At 48.8% G+C, this 20,187-nt stretch overlaps 1 protein-coding gene across 1 annotated transcript in view; it reads right to left on the bottom strand.

The window, feature by feature from the left end:
• The window catches only part of THBS3 (thrombospondin 3), a 49,453-nt gene extending 39,490 nt beyond the window's left edge, over positions 1 to 9,963 (bottom strand). The window contains exons 1-2 of the mRNA XM_054994418.1: positions 9,806 to 9,963; positions 1,490 to 1,696 (exon numbers count right to left, since the gene is read on the bottom strand). Of these exons, the coding sequence (XP_054850393.1) occupies positions 1,490 to 1,696; positions 9,806 to 9,899 (301 nt within the window). The 5' untranslated portion in view covers positions 9,900 to 9,963. The remainder of the gene's footprint in view (positions 1 to 1,489; positions 1,697 to 9,805) is intronic.
• Positions 9,964 to 20,187: the final 10,224 nt, after the last annotated feature.

Genomic DNA, 20,187 nt, shown 5'->3' with positions numbered 1-20,187 from the left:
CCATTCTTTCCCAAGACTGCTTTACTATGATTTTTTGGGAAAGATTGGGGCAAAGCTTGGATGGCAGCTGCATGGGTGGGAAAGTTCAGATTCCCCCACTCCTGTCTCCACAGCAGACCTTTTATCTCACTACCAGCGGGATGTTTTTTTTTTAAAGCGATTGATTATCATGATATCATTATGACATAATGATATCTGCGGGACCGCCTCTCCCTGTATATACCCCAGAGGACACTTCGTTCTACACACAAAATCTTTTAGTGGTCCCCGGTCCTAGAGAGGCTCACCAGGCCTCGACCAAAACTAGGGCCTTTTCGGGCCTGGCACCGGCCTGGTGGAACTCTCTGTCTGATGAAACCAGGGCCCGGCAGGATTTATTATCCTTCCACCGGGCCTGTAAAACAGAGATGTTCCACCAGGCATATGGTGGAGGCTAGGCTGGGCCCTTGCCGGCCATACTTGACTTGACTTGAATTATCTGTCCACCACCCTATATATATATCTATAGATATGGATATATGGGCCATGTCTGAAATGAAGTAACTCTTCCATCACCATCTGAGGAGAAGTTTTTATTGTATGTAGTGTTTTAAATTTTATTGTAATTTTTTATCTGCTTTTATGTGTTTTTATGTAAATTAAAATGTTGTGCTCCGCCCTGAGCCCGCTCAGCAGGGAGGGTGGACTAAAAATCTAATCTAATAAATAAAAAGCTTGCCAATCCCTTGGCTGGCAAATAGTTGGAGGCTATTTGAGGGAAGAGATAGGTGAGAATGGCATTCAGCAACGCCACTTCAGGCTACCTCGCCAGAAATATCTGAAGAAGGGAGCTGTGACTCTCAAAAGCTTACAACCTGAAAAACGTGTTGGTCTCTAAGGTGCCACTGGGCTCCAATCCTGCTATCATCAGAAATGACATCGCCATCTCACATGACGTCGTAGGGTTTCTTTGAAATTCTGTGGTAAAAGCCATAGAAATAGGGGGAATTCTTATAACCTCGTGCGATGCAGCTCCATCACTTCCAGATTCCTAGCCAGAAGTGACATCACAGTGCTGTGTGCCCCCATTTCCCTCCCAACACTCCATTGAGCACCAGTAGGGTGGCGTGGATCACCAGAGGGGGTCTCCCCACCAGCACTGGGGATCTGACAACCCTATGATAATACAACAATCTATGTATCGGGTTCTTTGAATTCCCCACTTTCATTTTTTTAAGTAGGTCACTAGCTTTTTGTTGAACAGATATAAGAGGGAAAGCATCAGTCCTCAATGAAAAGGGACTTGTGGAAAATAGCACAAAAAGATAAAAATCCCAGGTTCAGTTTGCACGAAGGAGAAACAAAATTCAAACATGTATTTTTGAGCCCACGACAAAATTCAGAAGCCTCTCTGTTGCACACAAACGTGGTGGCTATGGACCACATGGTGCCCGCTTGACCGATGCTTCCTACTCGGATCTGGTACATCTTTCTCACCCCTCCCTCTCACCTTTGTTGCTCTTGCCAACCACTGAGGCTTCAAACCAACGAGAATTGTCCTTCTTGTAGTGCAGGCCAAACAACACCCCACCCTGCTTGGGAGGCAGGCGGAAGGTGGACAACAGGTAGATGTCATTGACCGAAAGCAGCTCCGTCCGGATCTTGCTGGCGACGCTGGCCATGTGCCGTGGCTCCGTTACTGTCAGGAGGTCAATTACTAAAAGGGAGGAAATATTCAAGGTGGAGCTCAGCCGCACATTCCACAACGTAGTTGCTAATATAACATACACCCCCCCACTTGGGAATTCAGACTGTCGAATATGAAAAGTGTGGAATGTGCCCAGTAAGATATAGTGACGTGGCTACTGGTCTAGATGGCTTTAAAAGGGGGCTGAACCGATGCCGGCAGGAGAAAAGCGAGCACGGTGAACTAGGCCTGCAAGACCCAAGTTCAAATCCCGCTCAGCCATAAAACTAATCGCTCTCTCCCAGCCTAACCAACCACACAGACTTGTTATGTGGATAAAATGGAGGCGCATATGTGCAAGTCTGCACTGGAAGGAAGGATGGAATGAAAAAATAATAAATATTAGTGATTATTAGCACAATTGCCAAATGAAACCTGCCAGTATAGAGGCAGTCTACCTCTGGATGCGGATGGTGTTTTCATAATGCATTTGGGGCTCCGTTGCAAGGTCCAGGTTGGGTAATTCCTAGAGATATGGGGGGTGGAGCCTGGAGAGGGTGAGGTTTGGGGAGGGGAGGGGCCTCAGTGGGGTATAATGCCATAGAGTTCACCTTCCAGAGCAGCCATTTTCTCCAGGGGAACTTGTCTCTGTTGCCTGGAGATCAGTTGTAATTCCGGGAGATCTCCAGCTACCACCTAGAGGCTGGGGACTCTAGCTCCCTGGAAGCATCCAGCTGACTGCTGTGGGATATAGATTGCTAGACTAGATGGACCCTTATTCTGATGCAGCTCTTCCTCTGTTTTATTAAACCATTAAACATTGGATGACCGTTCCTTTTCTGTACAAATTGGGGGTTTTAATATGTCCGCCAGTATTGAACCAAGCATAATTCCTGATTAATTAAGAACGCAAATCTGTGATCTGGTACTATGTGGATGGTTAAATGAACCCTCCAGGTTCAGAGGCATTCTACTGGGTGCAGGAGGAAACACAATAAGGGCATGAAGCTGTAGCACAGTGGTTAAGTGGTTCAAATCCTACTATGGCTATGAGCTCAGAAGGTGGCCTTGGGTAAGCCCCTCCACTCAGCCCCAGCTCTCCAGCTATATTGTGGAGATAATAATAACACTAACTTGTTCACCACTCTGGGTGAATCACTAATGTGTCTAAAAGAGTGGTATATAAGCAAAGTTACTATTACTATTACTATTACTATTACTATTACTATTACTATTACTATTACTATTACTATTACTATTACTATTACTATTACTATTACTATTACTATTATCATCATTTAGTTGGCCACTATGGGAAAAAGGATGCTGGACCAGACAGACACTCTGTGATCCACCTATGCTCTTCCTAAAAGTTTAAATGTGCTCCTTCATTTTGAATGTGTATAAGATTATTTGATCTGCAGGCAGCAAATCCTATCATATCTTGTGTATCTTGCCCTTCCCAAGTTACAAAGCTCTTCTTCCAAGGCAAACGAGACCCCACCACCACCAGAAAAGAGTTTAAGGGCCCTTTGCAAAGAACAGAGGAAACCTCTGCAGATTCACGTCTCACCACAAGGGGGTGCCCTATATGGGCGAGCATAAGCATGTCATAGGTGTGTGTGTGTGGGGGGGTGTCATTCCTTGACAATCTTGACCCCGGATCAGGGACGCCGACTCACCCCGAAAGTGTTCTTCTCTTCCTGGACTTTGACCCAGTATGAATTGGAGGAGGGATGTATCTGATGAGATCAGAGAGTCATAAATGGGGGGTTACTTTGTACCCTCGCAAGGCTGCATGGCTGGTTCAAGGGGACCCATTGAGCTTCACGACTGAGGGAGGATTTGAACTCTTCCCCCCAATTCAGAAGCAGGAGCGAAGCCAGAAATGCGGACGAGTCAATGAACAGCAACTAGCAAAATGAATCACATTTGCCTCATTTGTATCTTGCTTTTGTCCTCTGTAGGGTCCGGAAGCAGCTTACAGCATTCTCCCCTCTTACTCAGAGAGGTAGTAGCACCTATAAGACTAACAAAATTTATGGCAGAGTATAAGGTTTCGAGAGCCACAGCTCACTTCTTCAGATACAGCTCAAATGTGAATCCATCTGTCCTTATATCTTGGAGAGTGGAGTGATTACAGATTACAGAAGCCAGATAATAATAGCTGGTTAATTGATAATAGCAGCCGTGATTGAATGAGACAGGAAGTCAATGTCACGATTCAGTCCAGGTGGATGTATTGTCTTGAGCTCTAGACAATGCATCTACGTGGACTGAATCGAGACCTAGGCTTCCTGTCTCATTACCAATGCTGATTTCTCCACAGCCACTACCCCTCTGCATACCCCACCCCATCCAATCACACCTGCTATTGTCATTCCCTGGCTATTATCATTTGGCTTCTGTAATTGCTCCACTCTCCAAGATATAAAGACAGATGGACTCACATTCTAGTTGTATCTGAGGAAGTGAGCTGTGGCTCACAAAAGCTCATACTCTTACCACAAATTTTGTTAGTCTTATAGCTTCTACTGGACTCTTGTTCCTTTTTACTGCTACAGACAGACTATCATGGCTATCTATCTTGATCAGTGAGGTCGTTTACGCTGAGACTGTGCGACTGGCCCTGGGTCATTTGGCAGCCTTCCATGTAGGCCTTGAGATCTCCCAGAACTACGGTTGATCGCTAGACTACAGGGATCAGTTACCATGGAGAATATGGCAGCTTTGGACCCTAAGTCATCACATCCCCGCTGAATTTCCTCTGCTCCCCAAACTCCACTGTCCCCAAGCTCTACCCTCAAATCTCCAGGATTTTCTCAACTGGGAGTTGGCAACCCTGCTTCAATGGCAGAGTAGGGATTTGAACCGGGTTCTTCCAGATCCTACTCCAACACTAGGGTTGCCAGCCTCCAGGTGGTGGCTGGAGATCTCCCGGAATCACAACGGATCTCCAGGCCACAGAGATCAGTTCACCTGGAGAAAACGGCTGCTTTGGAGGGTGGACTCTATGGAATTATAACGTGCGGGGGACCTTTCCCTCCCCAAACCCAGCCTTCTCCAGTGTTCACCTCCCAAATCTCCAGGAATTTCCCAACTTGGAGCTTGCAACCCTATCCAACACCATACCCACACCACATCACTCTGGCTCTCGAGAGCTAAAGAAGATTTCCTGTCTACAGACCCCTATTCAATATCTTCAAGAATGGGCTTCAGACACTGTCCCAGTTGAAGAACACGAAGGCCTACAGAGCTGTCAAGGCCATTGTGGTCTCCCCTGGCAGTGAAAGGAAGAATCTTCCCACAACCACTTGCGCCGGACCTCCCAAGGACATGTGGTGACCCATAAAATTGCACCCAGGCCAAGGCCAGAACCTGGGTTCCTGGCATGCAGTCTTTGGCCACATTCCACCCAGACCTTTCAGTACAAACAGAGCGCTGTATTCCCAAATGAGACATTCTCCCTTCCTGGTTAACAACACATACTTTGGACAAGCCTGGAATGGAAAGGAATGTTACGGCCTCCCACCAAGGTAGCCACTTGGCTGGGCGAATGGCCTGCCCGGCTTTGAGGCCGGCTGCGGGTCCAGGTGATGCAAAAGCCAGGCACAAGGACTGGATCTGTTCTGCAGGGCGGGTGGGGACACCTTGACTTAAGCCTTGAGGGAGAATCGGACTGCCCTATTGCAGATTTTACGTCAAAAAGAAAGGCTATGGCTCAGCGGATGAGCACATGCTTTGTTTTACCCAAATGTCCTGGATTCGCTTCCTGGCATCTCCACTGGATAGGGTTGCCAGCTCCTGGTTGGGAAATTCCTGGAGATTTGGGGGGGGGAGCCTGGAGAGGGCGGGGTTTGGGACAGAGGGGGAATTCAGCTGGCTATAACGCCATAGAGGTCACCTTCCAAGACAGCCATTTTCTCCAGGGGAACTGATCTCTGTCACCTGGAGATCAGTTGTAATTCCGGGAGATCTCCAGCCACTACCTGGAATCTGGCAACCCTACCACTGGAGGATCTCAGGTGGGAAAATGCTTCTTTGCTTGAGTCTCTCAAGTTGTCAAATAGACCAGAGGTAATACTGTATTAGATGAACCAATGGTCTTACTTGGTGTAAGGCAGCTGTGTATGCTAACTGCAGAGTATGTATGGCCAGTTATTAAAAGCTCCCTGCAGGCAGAAAACCAGCACAAGAGAGCAACAAGAGTCCTTCTGTCACTTTTCTATCTGCAGGAAAGATTTTTTTAAAACATATAGAAGCATTCAAAATTTCATTTTGCCACCTCATCCTCGTATGTAGACTTAGATGGAATCAGATTTTCGAGTCTTCTAACCAGCTCTTCCTGGTTTATTGGGATAATTTACTAATTTTTTAGAATTAAACTCCAGCCTCCAAGCACATATCAGATCAATGCGCTATCCATTTTCGTCTAATCTCACATTGATTTCTCAACGTATTATTCTAATCCACTAATAGTGAGTGGCTTAGGGAGACACCGTCGGCTTTTTTACATGCCATCTGTGTCTCTTCTGGGCTATGCTCCTCCATGTGGTACCTGCCCCATGCAAAGTGGGCAAAGCCCTTGCCCGGCGGGTCTTGTGGCTGGCAGGAGATGCCCACCTTGAAATAGCCGCTGCCAGAGGAATGGGTCAGCTGCAAGATACCTGGGATGGAAGTCAAGGTAGTTACTTTGACGGATGGTAACTGCAAACGTGGCTCTCTGTGAGTCACAGGTTAGGTACCGCCAGGGCTTTTTTTCTGGGAAAAGAGGTGGTGGAACTCAGTGGGTTGCCAGCAGAGGGGGCAACTCTTGGTGGGAGGTGGTGCCTCTGGTACCACATGCATGGGCGCAAAGTGCACGCACGCTCCCAGGACCGCACCATGACATCACTTTGGGTCAGCTGGAACAAGGGGGGAGTTTTTTAAAGTTTAAATTGCCCTCGGAGAAAATGGTCACATGGCTGGTGGCCCCGCCCCCTGATCTCCAGACAGTGCTACACCTCTGAAGATGCCAGCCGCAGCTGCTGGCGAAACATCAGGAACTACAATGCCAAGACCACGGCAAGACAGCCCGGAAAATCCACAACAACCATCAGGCAATGGGAAGTTTAGATTGCTTGGTGGCGTGGACGGCAATCTCAACTCCCCTCTGTCTGGAGATCGGGGGGCGGGGCCACCAGCCATGTGACCATTTTCAAGAGGTTCCGGAACTCTGTTCCACTGCGTTCCAGCTGAAAAAAAGCCCTGGGTACTGCTATTCTAAGATCACCATACCAGTCCTGAACAATCTTGCATCAGATATGGTTTTTCCAAAACCTGACACCTCCCCGCATTTCATCAGGACAATTCTTACATTTTTCCTGAGTTGTTTTTGAGATAAAAACGAAGACTCTTGACTCTCACTTTAGTTTAAAACTCATTAGGTGGCCTTAGATGAGCCACATTTTCTCAGTCATCAGAAATATGGGAATACTGAGAACACTGGCCTACCTTACAAGGCCGTTGTGATGGACAGTGCCATTAAAAGGCTTAGACTGGAATAACTCTTCTTAGATTTGCACTGTGAGTTAATGAAGCTCTACGAATACTCTAAAAACGTAATAAGTGTTTGGCTACTGTTATTTTTAAAGATTACCACAGGTTGATGACCACTCTATTTATTCCCACGGCCATCAAATTAGCGTTAAAAGTGCTTAACTAACCGGATTGTAGCCTTAATGATACGCATCCTCTGAACTATACAGATCATTAAAACCTGGAATAGCAGAATTCCTCTGCCAGGAATTTCCTTCTTGGTTATGAATTGTTACAAGCTCCCTTGCCAGGGACTAGTGGCTTGTTGAGATAACAGGTTTGCAATTCTAAGTATGAGTGAAAGAGGAGGAAATGGGAACAAGTAAGGCTCTAGGGAGCTAGACGAATGCAAGAGCTCTGGATCCCCGAGCATTCAGGTTCTTAAAGAACCGGTGCGAAGGCACTGGGAGCTCAGATTCCAGCATGCCAAGGAAGCGGGGTGAGACATCTGTATCAGAGGAAGGGCAGCCAAAATGCCAAATGACTTGGCACTCCATTTTCCAGATTGCCAGGTGGCAGAGGGCAGGATGCCAAGGGGTTTAAGACCCATAGGAAACAATGCTCCTACCAAAGTTATGTCTACTGCAATAATACAGCATAACATGCAGTATTGTGTATAAGCGGAATGGGAAGAGAGACACAGCTGTTCTAATTGTTGTTCATCTCGCCGTGCCTTCTGGACCTTTTGTTGTGAAAGAGTGGCACTCTTTGCCCCTTTCCTTTGGGTGAGATGTGTGTTGGTTGCTAGGCATGCAAATAGGTTTGAGGTGTTGGCAGAGACTGGTGCAATGGCTGCTGCTGTCTCCCTAAAGCACAGAGGCAATGGCAGTTACTATTTCCCTGTGTGGTGCCCAGAAGGAAAGGGCATTTGGAGGAGGGGCTCCTTCTAGGGTTGCCAGCCTCCAGGTAGTGCTGCAGAGCAAATAGAGTGGAAACTCACGGGAGAAAAAAGGTTACACTCTTACAAAGTATCAAAAAGTATTTTCAAAGTGCAATGTGCTACAAGTTTGTGAAACATTTACAATCAATATAAATGTTGTGAGTTTCCACTCTATTTGCACTGCAGGGCTGTTGTGGGAGAAGCCATTGTTCTTTTCCTAGCCTCCAGGTAGTGGCTGGAGATCCCCCGGAATTACAACTGGTCTCCAGGCCACAGAGATCAGTTCACCTGGAGAAAATGGCTACTTTGGGGGGTGGACTCTATGGAATTATGCCATGCCAAGGTCTCCCCAAACTTCACTTTCTCCAGGTTTCTCCAGGTTTCACCCCCCAGATCTCCAGGAATTTCCCAACTTGGAGCGGGCAACCCTGGCTCCTTCCCAGATGAAAGGTTGCAGCCATCAAACAAAATCCTCCCCCCAATATTATATCAAAATGGTTCAGGAAGAGGAAGTAGCTAGCTAGATTGTCAGGAGCAGAAGTTGAGAGTGTCAGATTAGGATCTGGGAGACGGGTTCAAGTCTCCTCTCTACCATGAACACTCACTTGAGTGATCTTGGGTCACTCTCAGTCTGACCTACCTCCGAGGGTTGTTGTGAAAATAAAATCAAGGATGGGGACAAAGCTGTTTGCTGCTTTGGGTCTCCCTTGGGGAGAAAAAGGGGGGGGGGAATAAATCTCTCCATATAGAACAACAAAGACGATTCCAGTACATTGTTATGACTAAGGGTGTTACTTTCCCATATTAGTTTCATATGCTTGTGAAATTGTTCTTTGAGGGCTTCTCTGCTCAAGTGCCAAGGGAAACAGCCCGGGCAGCATCACAGCAGAGCCGACATGGAGCGGGGAACTTGGATGCCAACGTTCAGAGGCGCCAGGCCCTCCATGTACCAGGCTCTCAGAATGCCCAGAGGATGCCAGGAGCCTGAGGCTTGGAGAGCTTTGCCAGAGGTAAAGGATACGCTGAATGGGTCTTAGAGGGCATCACGGGAGAGAGGGATCAGTCACGGAGAACACTGACAGCTATTCACCAGGGTAGCTAAATGGTAGAACCTCCATGTTCAGGGGCAGTGTACCTCTGAACACCAATTGCTGGGAAGGAGGACGTCAGGAGAAGGCGATTGACTCCGTGCCTTGCTTGGTTCCCGGAAGCATCTGGCTGACCCCTCCTGGCCAAAACCCGGCCAATTCTGATGCCCTTAAGTGCCCAAGCCAGATGCCAAGGCTCCAACATGCCTAGGGTCATGGGTGCAAAGTACCATGCAGTCAGAATTCCCAGGGTGGCAATGCCAAGAGGCTTAGGAAAGACTGTGCCAAGCAGAGCTTTGGCATGCAGCTAGACTTCTGGGATGCCAGGGCAAGTTTAAGAGACTTAGCAGGATAGACAGAGGGGGAGGAGGACAGAGGGTGCCCGAGTTGAAAAGTGCCAGGCATCAACAGTGGCTGTGCCACTGAGATGCCAGGGACGCTGCAGGGTGCCAAGCTCCGGGAATGGCACTCTTTCTATCTGGGATGAGACAACGCTGCATGGTGGGGGGGGGTGTTACCAGAGGCACCAGGCGGTTGGGGACTCGCCATGCCAGGGGTGCCAGGCTAGGGGGGGTGCCAGCAGAGAGGACTTACCTTGCAAGTCCTGCCTGGCAGCGACCGCTGCCCCCAGCATCAGCAGCAAGGGGAGGAGGGCGAGGGGTCTTCGGAGGAGCGTCCGCCGCTCCATCGCTGCTTCCAGGGAGGGGGGGGCTGAGGAAGGGGCGGCGCTGCTGGGACAAAGGGCAGCGGCGGAGGCGCCTGGCTCGCTTTGAACGGCGCGGCCAGAGCGCTGCCTCCTCGCCGGTCCCTCCCCTTGCAAGATCCGCGAGGGCCCTGCCCAGCCAAGCCCTCCCTTTCCTCCTCTCCTCTCGCAGATCGGATAGCCCTGAGCAGATTTGCAGGCTGGCGGGGGCGGGGGACAATTCTCGGAGCTCCTTTGCCGAAGGGAGCACGACTACAGGACCTCCGTGCAGGGCCGTCCCAAGGTCTCCTGTACCTTTAAGAGCTGCTGGGCACTAAAGCGCTCCCATCCTATGTGGCTCTTCCAATAAGGGGTGAAGCCCCGCTGTGCCGTGGAGCTCTTAAAGGTACAGGAGCGGTCGGAGAACAAGGGACCATGTTAGTCTGTAGTAGCAAAATAGAAGAGTCCAGTAGCACCTTTAAGACTAACCAACTTTACTGTAGCATAAGCTTTCGAGAACCACAGCTCTCTTCGTCAGATGCAGACCTTGAATGAAGACCAGGGTTGCAGAGGCAGGCAATGGCAAACCACCTCTGTTAATCTCTTGCTTTGAAAACCCAGCCAGGGGTTGCCATAAGTCAACTATGACTTGAGGGCAGGATTTCTTTTTCAAGTATGGTGTGAACGGTCCTCCTTCGCGGTGTGTCTCCAGCAACTGGTATTCAGCGGTAGACTGCTCATGGCTGTGGATGATCTATTCTTAGCTAGTTTGTAGCTAATAATTAGACCTGGCCACCAAGAGCCCACTCTCATCATCTATCTCACAAGCAATCAGCATTTGGGGATAGATTGCCTCTGAATGTGGAGGATCCATTTAGAGCTAGGGTTGCCAACTTCAGGTTGTGAAATTCCTGGAGATTTGGGGGTTGGACTTGGAGTTTGGGGAGGGGAAGTGACCCCAGAAGGGTATAATGTCACAAAGTCCACCCTCCAAAGCACCCATTTTCTCCAGGAAGGGTCAATCTCTGTTTTCAGGAGATCAGTCATAATTCTGGGAGATATCCAGGCCCAGCCTGGAGGTTGGCAACCTTATTTAGTGTCCATTGTAACTACTCATTGAAAGCCACTATAAATGTGTTTCAGAGTTTGGGACTAGCCATCATAGGCGTGTCCCACAAGTGCAGCTCCGTGGTGCAAGTTTACTCATTGCTGCATACCTCCAAAATATTCTTGTGGATGTGGCCCAGGCTGGTGGATTGGGTAGAGGTTACGGGGAGCACGACCCCTTGAGACTTTGCCGTGGAAGTAGTTTTCAGCACAATGCCTTAGTTTGGAATCATCCAAAACAGAGTGTCTTTCCTTCATCCCTTTGAAGACGGATTTAAAATTCCTTCTTACAAAGCAATGATCATATGCCACAATTCACAGGAAGGCAATATGTTCATTCTAACATAAAAAATACCTTAGGTGGGGCACTTCTCGGAACCCACAATGACCTCAGAACTAACTCCTACATGTGGACGATTGATGGTGGAGAGTGCCTTCAAGTCATAGCCAACTTATGGCGACCCCTGGTGGGGTTTTCATGGCAAGAGACTAACAGAGGTGCTATTGCCTGCCTCTGGAACCCTGGTCTTCGTTGGAGATCTCCCATCCAATCACTAACCAAGACCAACCCTGCTTAGCTTCTGAGATCTGACAAGATCAGGCTCACCTGGGCTATCCAGGTCAGGGTGTATGCATAAGATTAAACATGTAAAAACCTGTATGGCTTTCAGCAATTGGTTCTCCAAGGTACAGTGCCTCTGAACATGGAAGTTCCTTTGAAGGATCCTAGATTTGTGCTTTGAACAGATTGTACCAGTCCCAGCAACAGCTTAAGCACTGGCTCAGTTATTTTCAAACTATGTCTTGCAAACAAAAAGGTTCCTTGGCATCTTATTCAGTTCTCCCCCACCTCAGAAGATCAGTAACAGGGCACAAGATTAGCTAAAATATAGCTTATCCCTCTGCTGTGGATCTTTCTTCACAATGTAAAGTTGCAAAAGTGTCTTGGGTATGTTCTAGGTCACGCTGGCCTATTTGACCTAACCGACAAAGTTGTCAGACGGTTCCTGAATTTTACAAGTTTGGATTCCAAATAGGAAACTGCATGGCTGAAGAGTCCTCCATGAGAAATAAAAAAAAAAGTCTTCTGACATTAATTTGCTTTGTTTACAGTTTGCCTTTCTCCCTGAGAAACTTAAGGCAGATTAAAGAGTTAAAGAGAATGCTGTATAATCCATGCGATCAACAATACAATAAAATTGCCTTTGGCTGAGTGCCAGCGGGTGTCCTCCTTCTTCCATCTAAGACCACCACTTCTTCTGGGGCTGCCCTCGGCTATCTGCTATGCCCGTATACGGACTCCCAATATTTGTTTAAATAGCCTGCTCCTGGACTATTTTAATGACTTCTTAAAAATTATTACTGATTTTATGTTTTTGTGACTTTTAATGTATTTTTGAATGTTGTTCGCTGCCCTGAGCCCATCTCTGGGGAGGGCGGGGTATAAATCAAATCAAATAAATAATAAAATTGGATTACAAAATTAAAGAACACTCCAGTCACTGGACATACTATAAAGCTAGATAGGGAAGACAATGAGTGACCTCAGTATCAGGGAGAGGAGTTTGAGCTGGGCTTTCCCCCTGACATGCTAGATTTCTATGCACAGGGAATTGGTTTCGTAGTATTTGTAAGAAGAAGCAGTTTGGTAGTAGAGTGCCTGCTCTGCATTCAGGGTTCAATCCCTGGGTTCAATCCCTGGCACCAAAAGTTAAAAGAACTCCAGGAGCAGGGGATTGGAAAGGTGTTTTTCTACCTGAGACCTGAAGCGCCATTGCCAAGCAGAAAAGATTATTATTAAGGGAGGATGAATCATTGATCTGATAGTATAGAGCAGTTTCAGATATTCACTTCCCTGTGGGAGACCAATGCCTTTGCGTGCTGGAAGTCCGAGGTCCCATCTCTGGTTATAAAAGATGTCAGGTATCAGATTCTGAGAAAGAGCTTTCTCTACCTGAAATTCTCTACTTCAAATTCAATGATAGGTCAGCCTAGGAATAACATAGCTTCTTATAGATCCAGAGGAGTTAACCATGTTAGTTTGTAGTTGCAAAATAGTAAAGAGTCAAGTAGCACCTTTAAGACTGACCAACTTATTTATAGCATAAGCTTTGGAGAACCACAGGTCTCTTCGTCAGATGCATCTGACAAAGAGAGCTGTGGTTCTTGAAAGCTTGTGCTACAAATAGCTTCTTATGTTAACTCTTATGTGGAATAGGCTGTGGGTCAACGCTGAACCACTTGGTGCGCAAGTAGAAGGTCACAGGTTCAATCCCTGCATCAAAGAGCTCTCAGGAGAACTGGCTGCAGTTTTGTGGCAAAGTTTGGAAAACGGTGCTGTAGAATCTCACACAGCCCACGGTTGACACTACAATACCGTCCCGTCTTCTCTGCTCCCTGCCTCTCTTCCTCTAGTCTTGTCTAGGAGATTCCAAAATGACCTCATTGTTTTTTCCCAAGACTTAGGCTGACTCCCAAGAATAGGAATCTTTTCGGGGGTGGTTGTTGTTGCTGTGGTCTGGCTCAACTCCCTTTCTCCACCCAGTAAGCTCTGGGATTGCACATGGGGTCCCCATGTCAAGGCAGGGGGGGAATCCCTTTCAATCTGTAGAGGAGGATTTGTCTCCTGGAAAGAAATCTCCTATCAGGCTCCTTTTCCGTGGCCAAGCAAACATCCCTCCCCCCACATTTTAACTTTGCAAACTCAGGACAGGATTCTATCAACGAATCAATCACATTTTCCTCCAAAAAATAATTGACAAACAACAACACCTAAAGCAGAACCTCAGCCGTGTAGAAAGAGAGGCCATAAACAGCCTCCAAAATAATTCTGGCATCGTAATCAAGGAAGCTGACAAAGGCGGAGCAGTTGTCATCATGGACAAACAAAATTATATACAAGAAGCAGAAAGACAACTCTCCAATACAACATTCTATAAAATACTACCTTCTGACCCCACGGAGCAATACAAAAGGGAACTCAATAAAATATTAAAAACACTCCCCATGGACATACAAGAATGCATCCATACAGACACACCCCAGGAACCACGACCAGGAAGATTCTACCTACTACCCAAAATCCACAAAACAGGTAACCCAGGACGCCCAATTGTTTCAGGAAAATGCACCATCACAGTAGGAGTCTCGGGATACATGGACTCTATCCTCAGGCCCTATGCCACCAGAACACGCAGCTACTTACGGGACACCACTGACTTCCTCAGGAAAATACAGTCCATTGACAACCTACCAGATGACACCATCCTAGCAACCATGGATGTGGAGGCCTTGTACACCAATATCCCACATGCAGATGGACTGCAAGCCATACGGAATATTATCCCGGACAAAACCACAGCAAACCTCGCCACTGAACTTTGTCACTTCGTACTCACTCACAATTACTTCGAATTTGGTGACAACTTATATCTACAGGTGAATGGCACAGCCATGGGCACACGCATGGCACCACAATATGCTAACATATTCATGGCGGACTTAGAGCAACGCTTCCTCAGCTCCCATCCACTGGAACCACTACTATACTTAAGATTCCTGGATGACATCTTCATCATTTGGACCCATGGGAAGGAAGCCCTTGAGAGATTTCATCAGGACTTCAATAACTTTCACCCTACTATCAACCTAAGCCTGGACCACTCTACACAACAGGTACACTTCCTGGACACCACTGTACAACTACATAATGGACGAATAAATACCACCTTATACCGGAAACCAACAGACCGATACTCATATCTACATGCCTCCAGCTTCCACCCTAAACATACCACTCGGTCTATTGTCTACAGCCAAGCCTTACGTTACAACCGTATCTGCTCCAATGCTCTCGACCGAGACTCACACTTAAGAGATTTACAACAAGTATTTTTGAGACTACAGTACCCACCAAATGAAGTGAAGAAACAAATCAACAGGGCCAGACTAGTACCCAGAAACAGTCTGCTCCAGGACAAACTTAACAACAGAACACCACTGGTTGTCACCTATAGCTCCCAGCTCAAACCCATCCAACGTATCATCAGTGAGCTACAACCCATCCTGGAAAATGATACCTCTCTCTCTCAGAAGTCCTGGGTGGAAGACCTTTCCTTGCCTACAGACAGCCCCCCAATCTTAAACAACTTCTCACTTACAATCATGAATCAGCCAGCGGAGTCACCAGCACAGGTACCAGGCCCTGCAACAGACCCAGATGCCAGCTCTGCCCCTATATCTACCCAGGGAATACAATTACAGGACCCAATGGCATCAACTACACTGTCTCTGGCTCTTACAGCTGCTCATCCTCCAATCTGATATATGCCCTCATGTGCCAACAATGTCCTTCTGCTCTGTACATTGGACAAACCAGCCAACCTCTACGCAAAAGAATAAATGGACACAAATCTGACATTAGAAATGGAAACGTCCAAAAACCAGTGGGAGAACACTTCAATCTACCAGGACATTCCACCAAAGACTTAAAGGTCGCTGTGGTTCAACAGAAACCTTTCAAAAACAAAATCCAACGGGAGGCTGCTGAATTGGAATTCATAAGCAAATTTGACTCTGTCAAGCTGGGACTAGGGATGTGCGTTTCGGCATTCAGAATGCCGAAAGAATGCCGAAACAAAAGTGTTTCGGCATTCTTCAAGAATCCCGAAACGTTTCGGGGAATGCCGAAACGTTTCGGGATTGCCGAAAGAAAAACCCGAAACGTTTCGGGATTCTTTCGGCATTCTTTCGGCATTCGAGAATCGCCATTTTGATTTTGCTAGCCGTTTGCCTTAGCAAGCGGCTAGCAAAATCCTGCTGGAAGCAAAGGCTTCCTGCAGGCTCTTAGCAGAGGGGAGGGGGGGAGAAGGAGTGAATCACTCACTCCTTCTGTCACCCCCCACCCCTCTTGCAAAGGAGGATAGGGAATCCTGCTTTGCCTTGCAAATGCAAGGTGCAAGCATTGCATTGCACTTTGCATTTGCAAAGCAGCAGAGATTCCCGCCAAAACTAACAGGTAGGGGAGGGGGAGCAGGAGGAGGGTGGCTCTTGGAGTGTGGGTGGGGAAAGGCAGGGGACTGGGGACTTTAGGAGTCACCAATCCCACTGCTGCATTCTCATGCCAGCCAATAGATTTAAATCTTTGGCTGAGGCTGCAGCAGGGGATTTAAATTTGGAGCAAGACTGTCTGGAACACTTCTGTTGCTGCTGCTGCTGAGCTGTGACCGAGAGAGGAGAAGAAGAGAGACTGCACCTGGAGCCTGGAGGACATCTGCCTGGAGGATCAACTGTGCTGGACATCCTGAGAGGACACCTGGTAGGCCTTTTTAAAATTTTTGTAAATTTTTTTGATGCTGGGCAATGTGCTGCTGTGGCCTGCCTCTGCAAAAAGGTGTTGCAGTTTATTCTTGGCATGGCCTGGGGGACAGGTTGGGCAGACAATGTTTGATGGTGGGGTGGGGGTTTCAGCATTGGTTGTTGTGCTTGCCTTCTTTAAGCTTGATCCACTGTTTTAAGATTAAAACAAGAGTGTGCCAGCTTTGGGCCTACACAGGCCAGAAGCCTTTCTTCTGGCTGGCTCTCACAGTTGTGCTCCACAATCTGGAATGGTGTGGCTTGCTTTTCTGTGTCTGGTCCCCTGCTTGCAAGGATTCCCAACAGGCTCTGTCCTGATCAACTGTGCCAGCCTGTGGGCCACACACAGGTATGGCCTGGGGGACAGGTTGGGCAGACAATGTTTGATGGTGGGGGGGGGGGTTCAGCATTGGTTGTTGTGCTTGCCTTCTTTAAGCTTGATCCACTGTTTTAAGATTAAAACAAGAGTGTGCCAGCTTTGGGCCTACACAGGCCAGAAGCCTTTCTTCTGGCTGGCTCTCACAGTTGTGCTTCACAATCTGGAATGGTGTGGCTTGCTTTTCTGTGTCTGGTCCCCTGCTTGCAAGGATTCCCAACAGGCTCCGTCCTGATCAACTGTGCCAGCCTGTGGGCCACACACAGGTATGGCCTGGGGGACAGGTTGGGCAGACAATGTTTGATGGTGGGGGGGGGGGGGTTCAGCATTGGTTGTTGTGCTTGCCTTCTTTAAGCTTGATCCACTGTTTTAAGATTAAAACAAGAGTGTGCCAGCTTTGGGCCTACACAGGCCAGAAGCCTTTCTTCTGGCTGGCTCTCACAGTTGTGCTTCACAATCTGGAATGGTGTGGCTTGCTTTTCTGTGTCTGGTCCCCTGCTTGCAAGGATTCCCAACAGGCTCCGTCCTGATCAACTGTGCCAGCCTGTGGGCCACACACAGGTATGGCCTGGGGGACAGGTTGGGCAGACAATGTTTGATGGTGGGGGGGGGGGTTCAGCATTGGTTGTTGTGCTTGCCTTCTTTAAGCTCGATCCACTGTTTTAAGATTAAAACAAGAGTGTGCCAGCTTTGGGCCTACACAGGCCAGAAGCCTTTCTTCTGGCTGGCTCTCACAGTTGTGCTTCACGATCTGGAATGGTGTGGCTTGCCTTTCTGTGTCTGGTCCCCTGCTTGCAAGGATTCCCAACAGGCTCCGTCCTGATCAACTGTGCCAGCCTGTGGGCCACACACAGGTATGGCCTGGGGGACAGGTTGGGCAGACAATGTTTGATGGTGGGGGGGGGGGGTTCAGCATTGGTTGTTGTGCTTGCCTTCTTTAAGCTTGATCCACTGTTTTAAGATTAAAAAAAGATTGTGCCAGCTTTGGGCCTACACAGGCCAGAAGCCTTTCTTCTGGCTGGCTCTCACAGTTGTGCTTCACAATCTGGAATGGTGTGGCTTGCCTTTCTGTGTCTGGTCCCCTGCTTGCAAGGATTCCCAACAGGCTCCGTCCTGATCAACTGTGCCAGCCTGTGGGCCACACACAGGTATGCTGCTTTGGCCAAGGTAACCCTTTTTGGTTGCTGGCCTGGCACTCACAGTTGTGCTTCACAATCTGGAATGGTGTGGCTTGCTTTTCTGTGTCTGGTCCCCTGCTTGCAAGGATTCCCAACAGGCTCCGTCCTGATCAACTGTGCCAGCCTGTGGGCCACACACAGGTATGCTGCTTTGGCCAAGGTAACCCTTTTTGGTTGCTGGCCTGGCACTCACAGTTGTGCTTCACAATCTGGAATGGTGTGGCTTGCTTTTCTGTGTCTGGTCCCCTGCTTGCAAGGATTCCCAACAGGCTCCGTCCTGATCAACTGTGCCAGCCTTCGGCCCACACACAGGCCTGCTGCTCCGGCTTTGGTAACCCTTCCCGTTTGCTGGCCTGGCACTCACTGTTTTGCTTCACATTCAGGTTGTTTATCGTTGGTGGACCTCTTCTGGACTGGACTGCACTTGGTGGACATCGGCCTGCAGATCTCTGCGTGGAGGATCAACATTGCTGGACATCTGCACTGGTGGACTGGTAGGGTTGTTGTTAAATTTGGTTTTTGAGCTTATGTCTGCTGCTGTGCCTACCTGCGAGCATATGCTTTGGCTCTGTCTTTATGGCTTGGGCCGGGGGGGGGGCATTTTCTGGTTGGGCAAGAGGATATTGTTTGGGGGTTAGGGGGGCCAGCATTGATCGCAGTGCCTGCTTTCTTTCATGTTTCATTTTTCAAGTTTGAGTGTGGGGTGGGCATGAACTGCTGTTTCACAGGACTAAAAAATGAGTGTGCCAGCTTCTGGCCTGCACAGGCCAGAAGCTCTGCTGGGTGGATGTGTTTTGTTTTGCTGCTGGTTGGCCCTAGCCTTTAAGGGGGGGGGGCTGACTTGGCTTGTGCAACGGGGCCTTGAATTTTGGGGTTGCGTGTGCGGCGTGTGGTGTTGACTCTGCTAACATTTCCAATTTTCTTGACAGCATCGTGGAGGAGAGGAGGACCAGCTGCAAGACCGCCTGAACATCGCTGGACTGCAGGACTGGTGTTACTGTGAGCGAGTCCGGGTTCACATTTGGGTGGCCTTGGGGGTGGGTTCTTGCTAGCTTGGGAGGGGGGAGGCTCATCTTCAAAACACCACATCCACACCCCACACCGACATACCACAGATACATCGGTCCCGCTAAATAGTGTCTCTTAGGTAGGTAGGCCAGTTGGTAGGTGATCAGTGGATAATTGCCCTCAACATAATTATTAGGGAAACCGAGCCTAGTTTTTTTTAAAAAACTAAATAGGGACTCAGCAGGGAAAGCATTAGTGAGTGAGTGTTAGGTTTGAATTCCATATATATATATATATATATAAAAATTTGTAATAGCTGTCAATAGGCTTCCCATTAGTGCCCCCATAACTAGGGTTCCACCGCCCATCTCTGGCACCCGTGGTGGTGCCAGGCCGGCCCGGGCATACTAGTGTGTGAGTGTTTAAGGCTTTGTCACCTGTTATTGGGGTTTAGGGCCAGCTCAATTCCAGAGGAATTCAGCTGATTGGCAGGCTCAGGTTCCCTGACATAAATAGGGTTGCTTAAAAAGGCACTTGATTGTTCATCTCCAAGTCACAGAGCCACTAGAAGCACAGATTTAGAGCAGGTTAGTTAGGTCTTGAAAACAAAGTTGACCTTTGTTTTCTAAATCTTTTCTGATTAGTTAGGGTTGAATTTGGGAGGGGAAAGTATGTCGGAGAGGAAAGCAGAGAGGGGCCCCGGGGGAAAGGCTAGGGAGAAATCTAGAGGGGAGGAGGGGAGGGGGAGGGGGACTGCTGCGGCAGCCCCTCCATCTGAGCGGAGGAGGCCCTCCCCTGCGCTGCTGCCGTTCACCAGCCTGGCTTCTGGTGACAGGAAGAGGGTTCGCAAGACTCTCTTTCCTGAGGCAGCTGCTGGAGGGCCACCCCCAACCCGGGTGCGTGAGGCAGGGGCTGGCACTGGGCAGGGGCCTGCTGCTGAGGCTCCTCCTCCTCCAGTGGTTGCGAGCCAGCTGCTGGAGGAGGGGCAGCATGTGGTGTCTCCTGGGATGGGCGCGGAGCACATGACTTTCCCTGCGCTCCCGCTCACCCCAGGAACCCAGAGGATGTTGGAGGAACTGCCCGTGAGACCCCCCCTGGGGCGGTCCACCCCAGTTTCCTCTGAGGCCAGCAGCAGGCCTCTCGCGGCTGTGCAGGAGGAGAGGACGCGGGAGGAAGAGGCAGAGACTGTGGTGGAAGAGCCCACATCTCTGCCCCTTCAGCCTCGTCCATCCCCACCTGCCCGGCCGAGAGTGGGACACGGTGTGTCCGG

This window comes from Eublepharis macularius, chromosome 1 (assembly GCF_028583425.1).
Source record: "Eublepharis macularius isolate TG4126 chromosome 1, MPM_Emac_v1.0, whole genome shotgun sequence".
Lineage (NCBI taxonomy): Eukaryota > Metazoa > Chordata > Lepidosauria > Squamata > Eublepharidae > Eublepharis > Eublepharis macularius.
The sequence above is the reverse complement of the archived record's forward strand: the minus strand, read 5'-3'. Positions and strand labels throughout refer to the sequence as shown.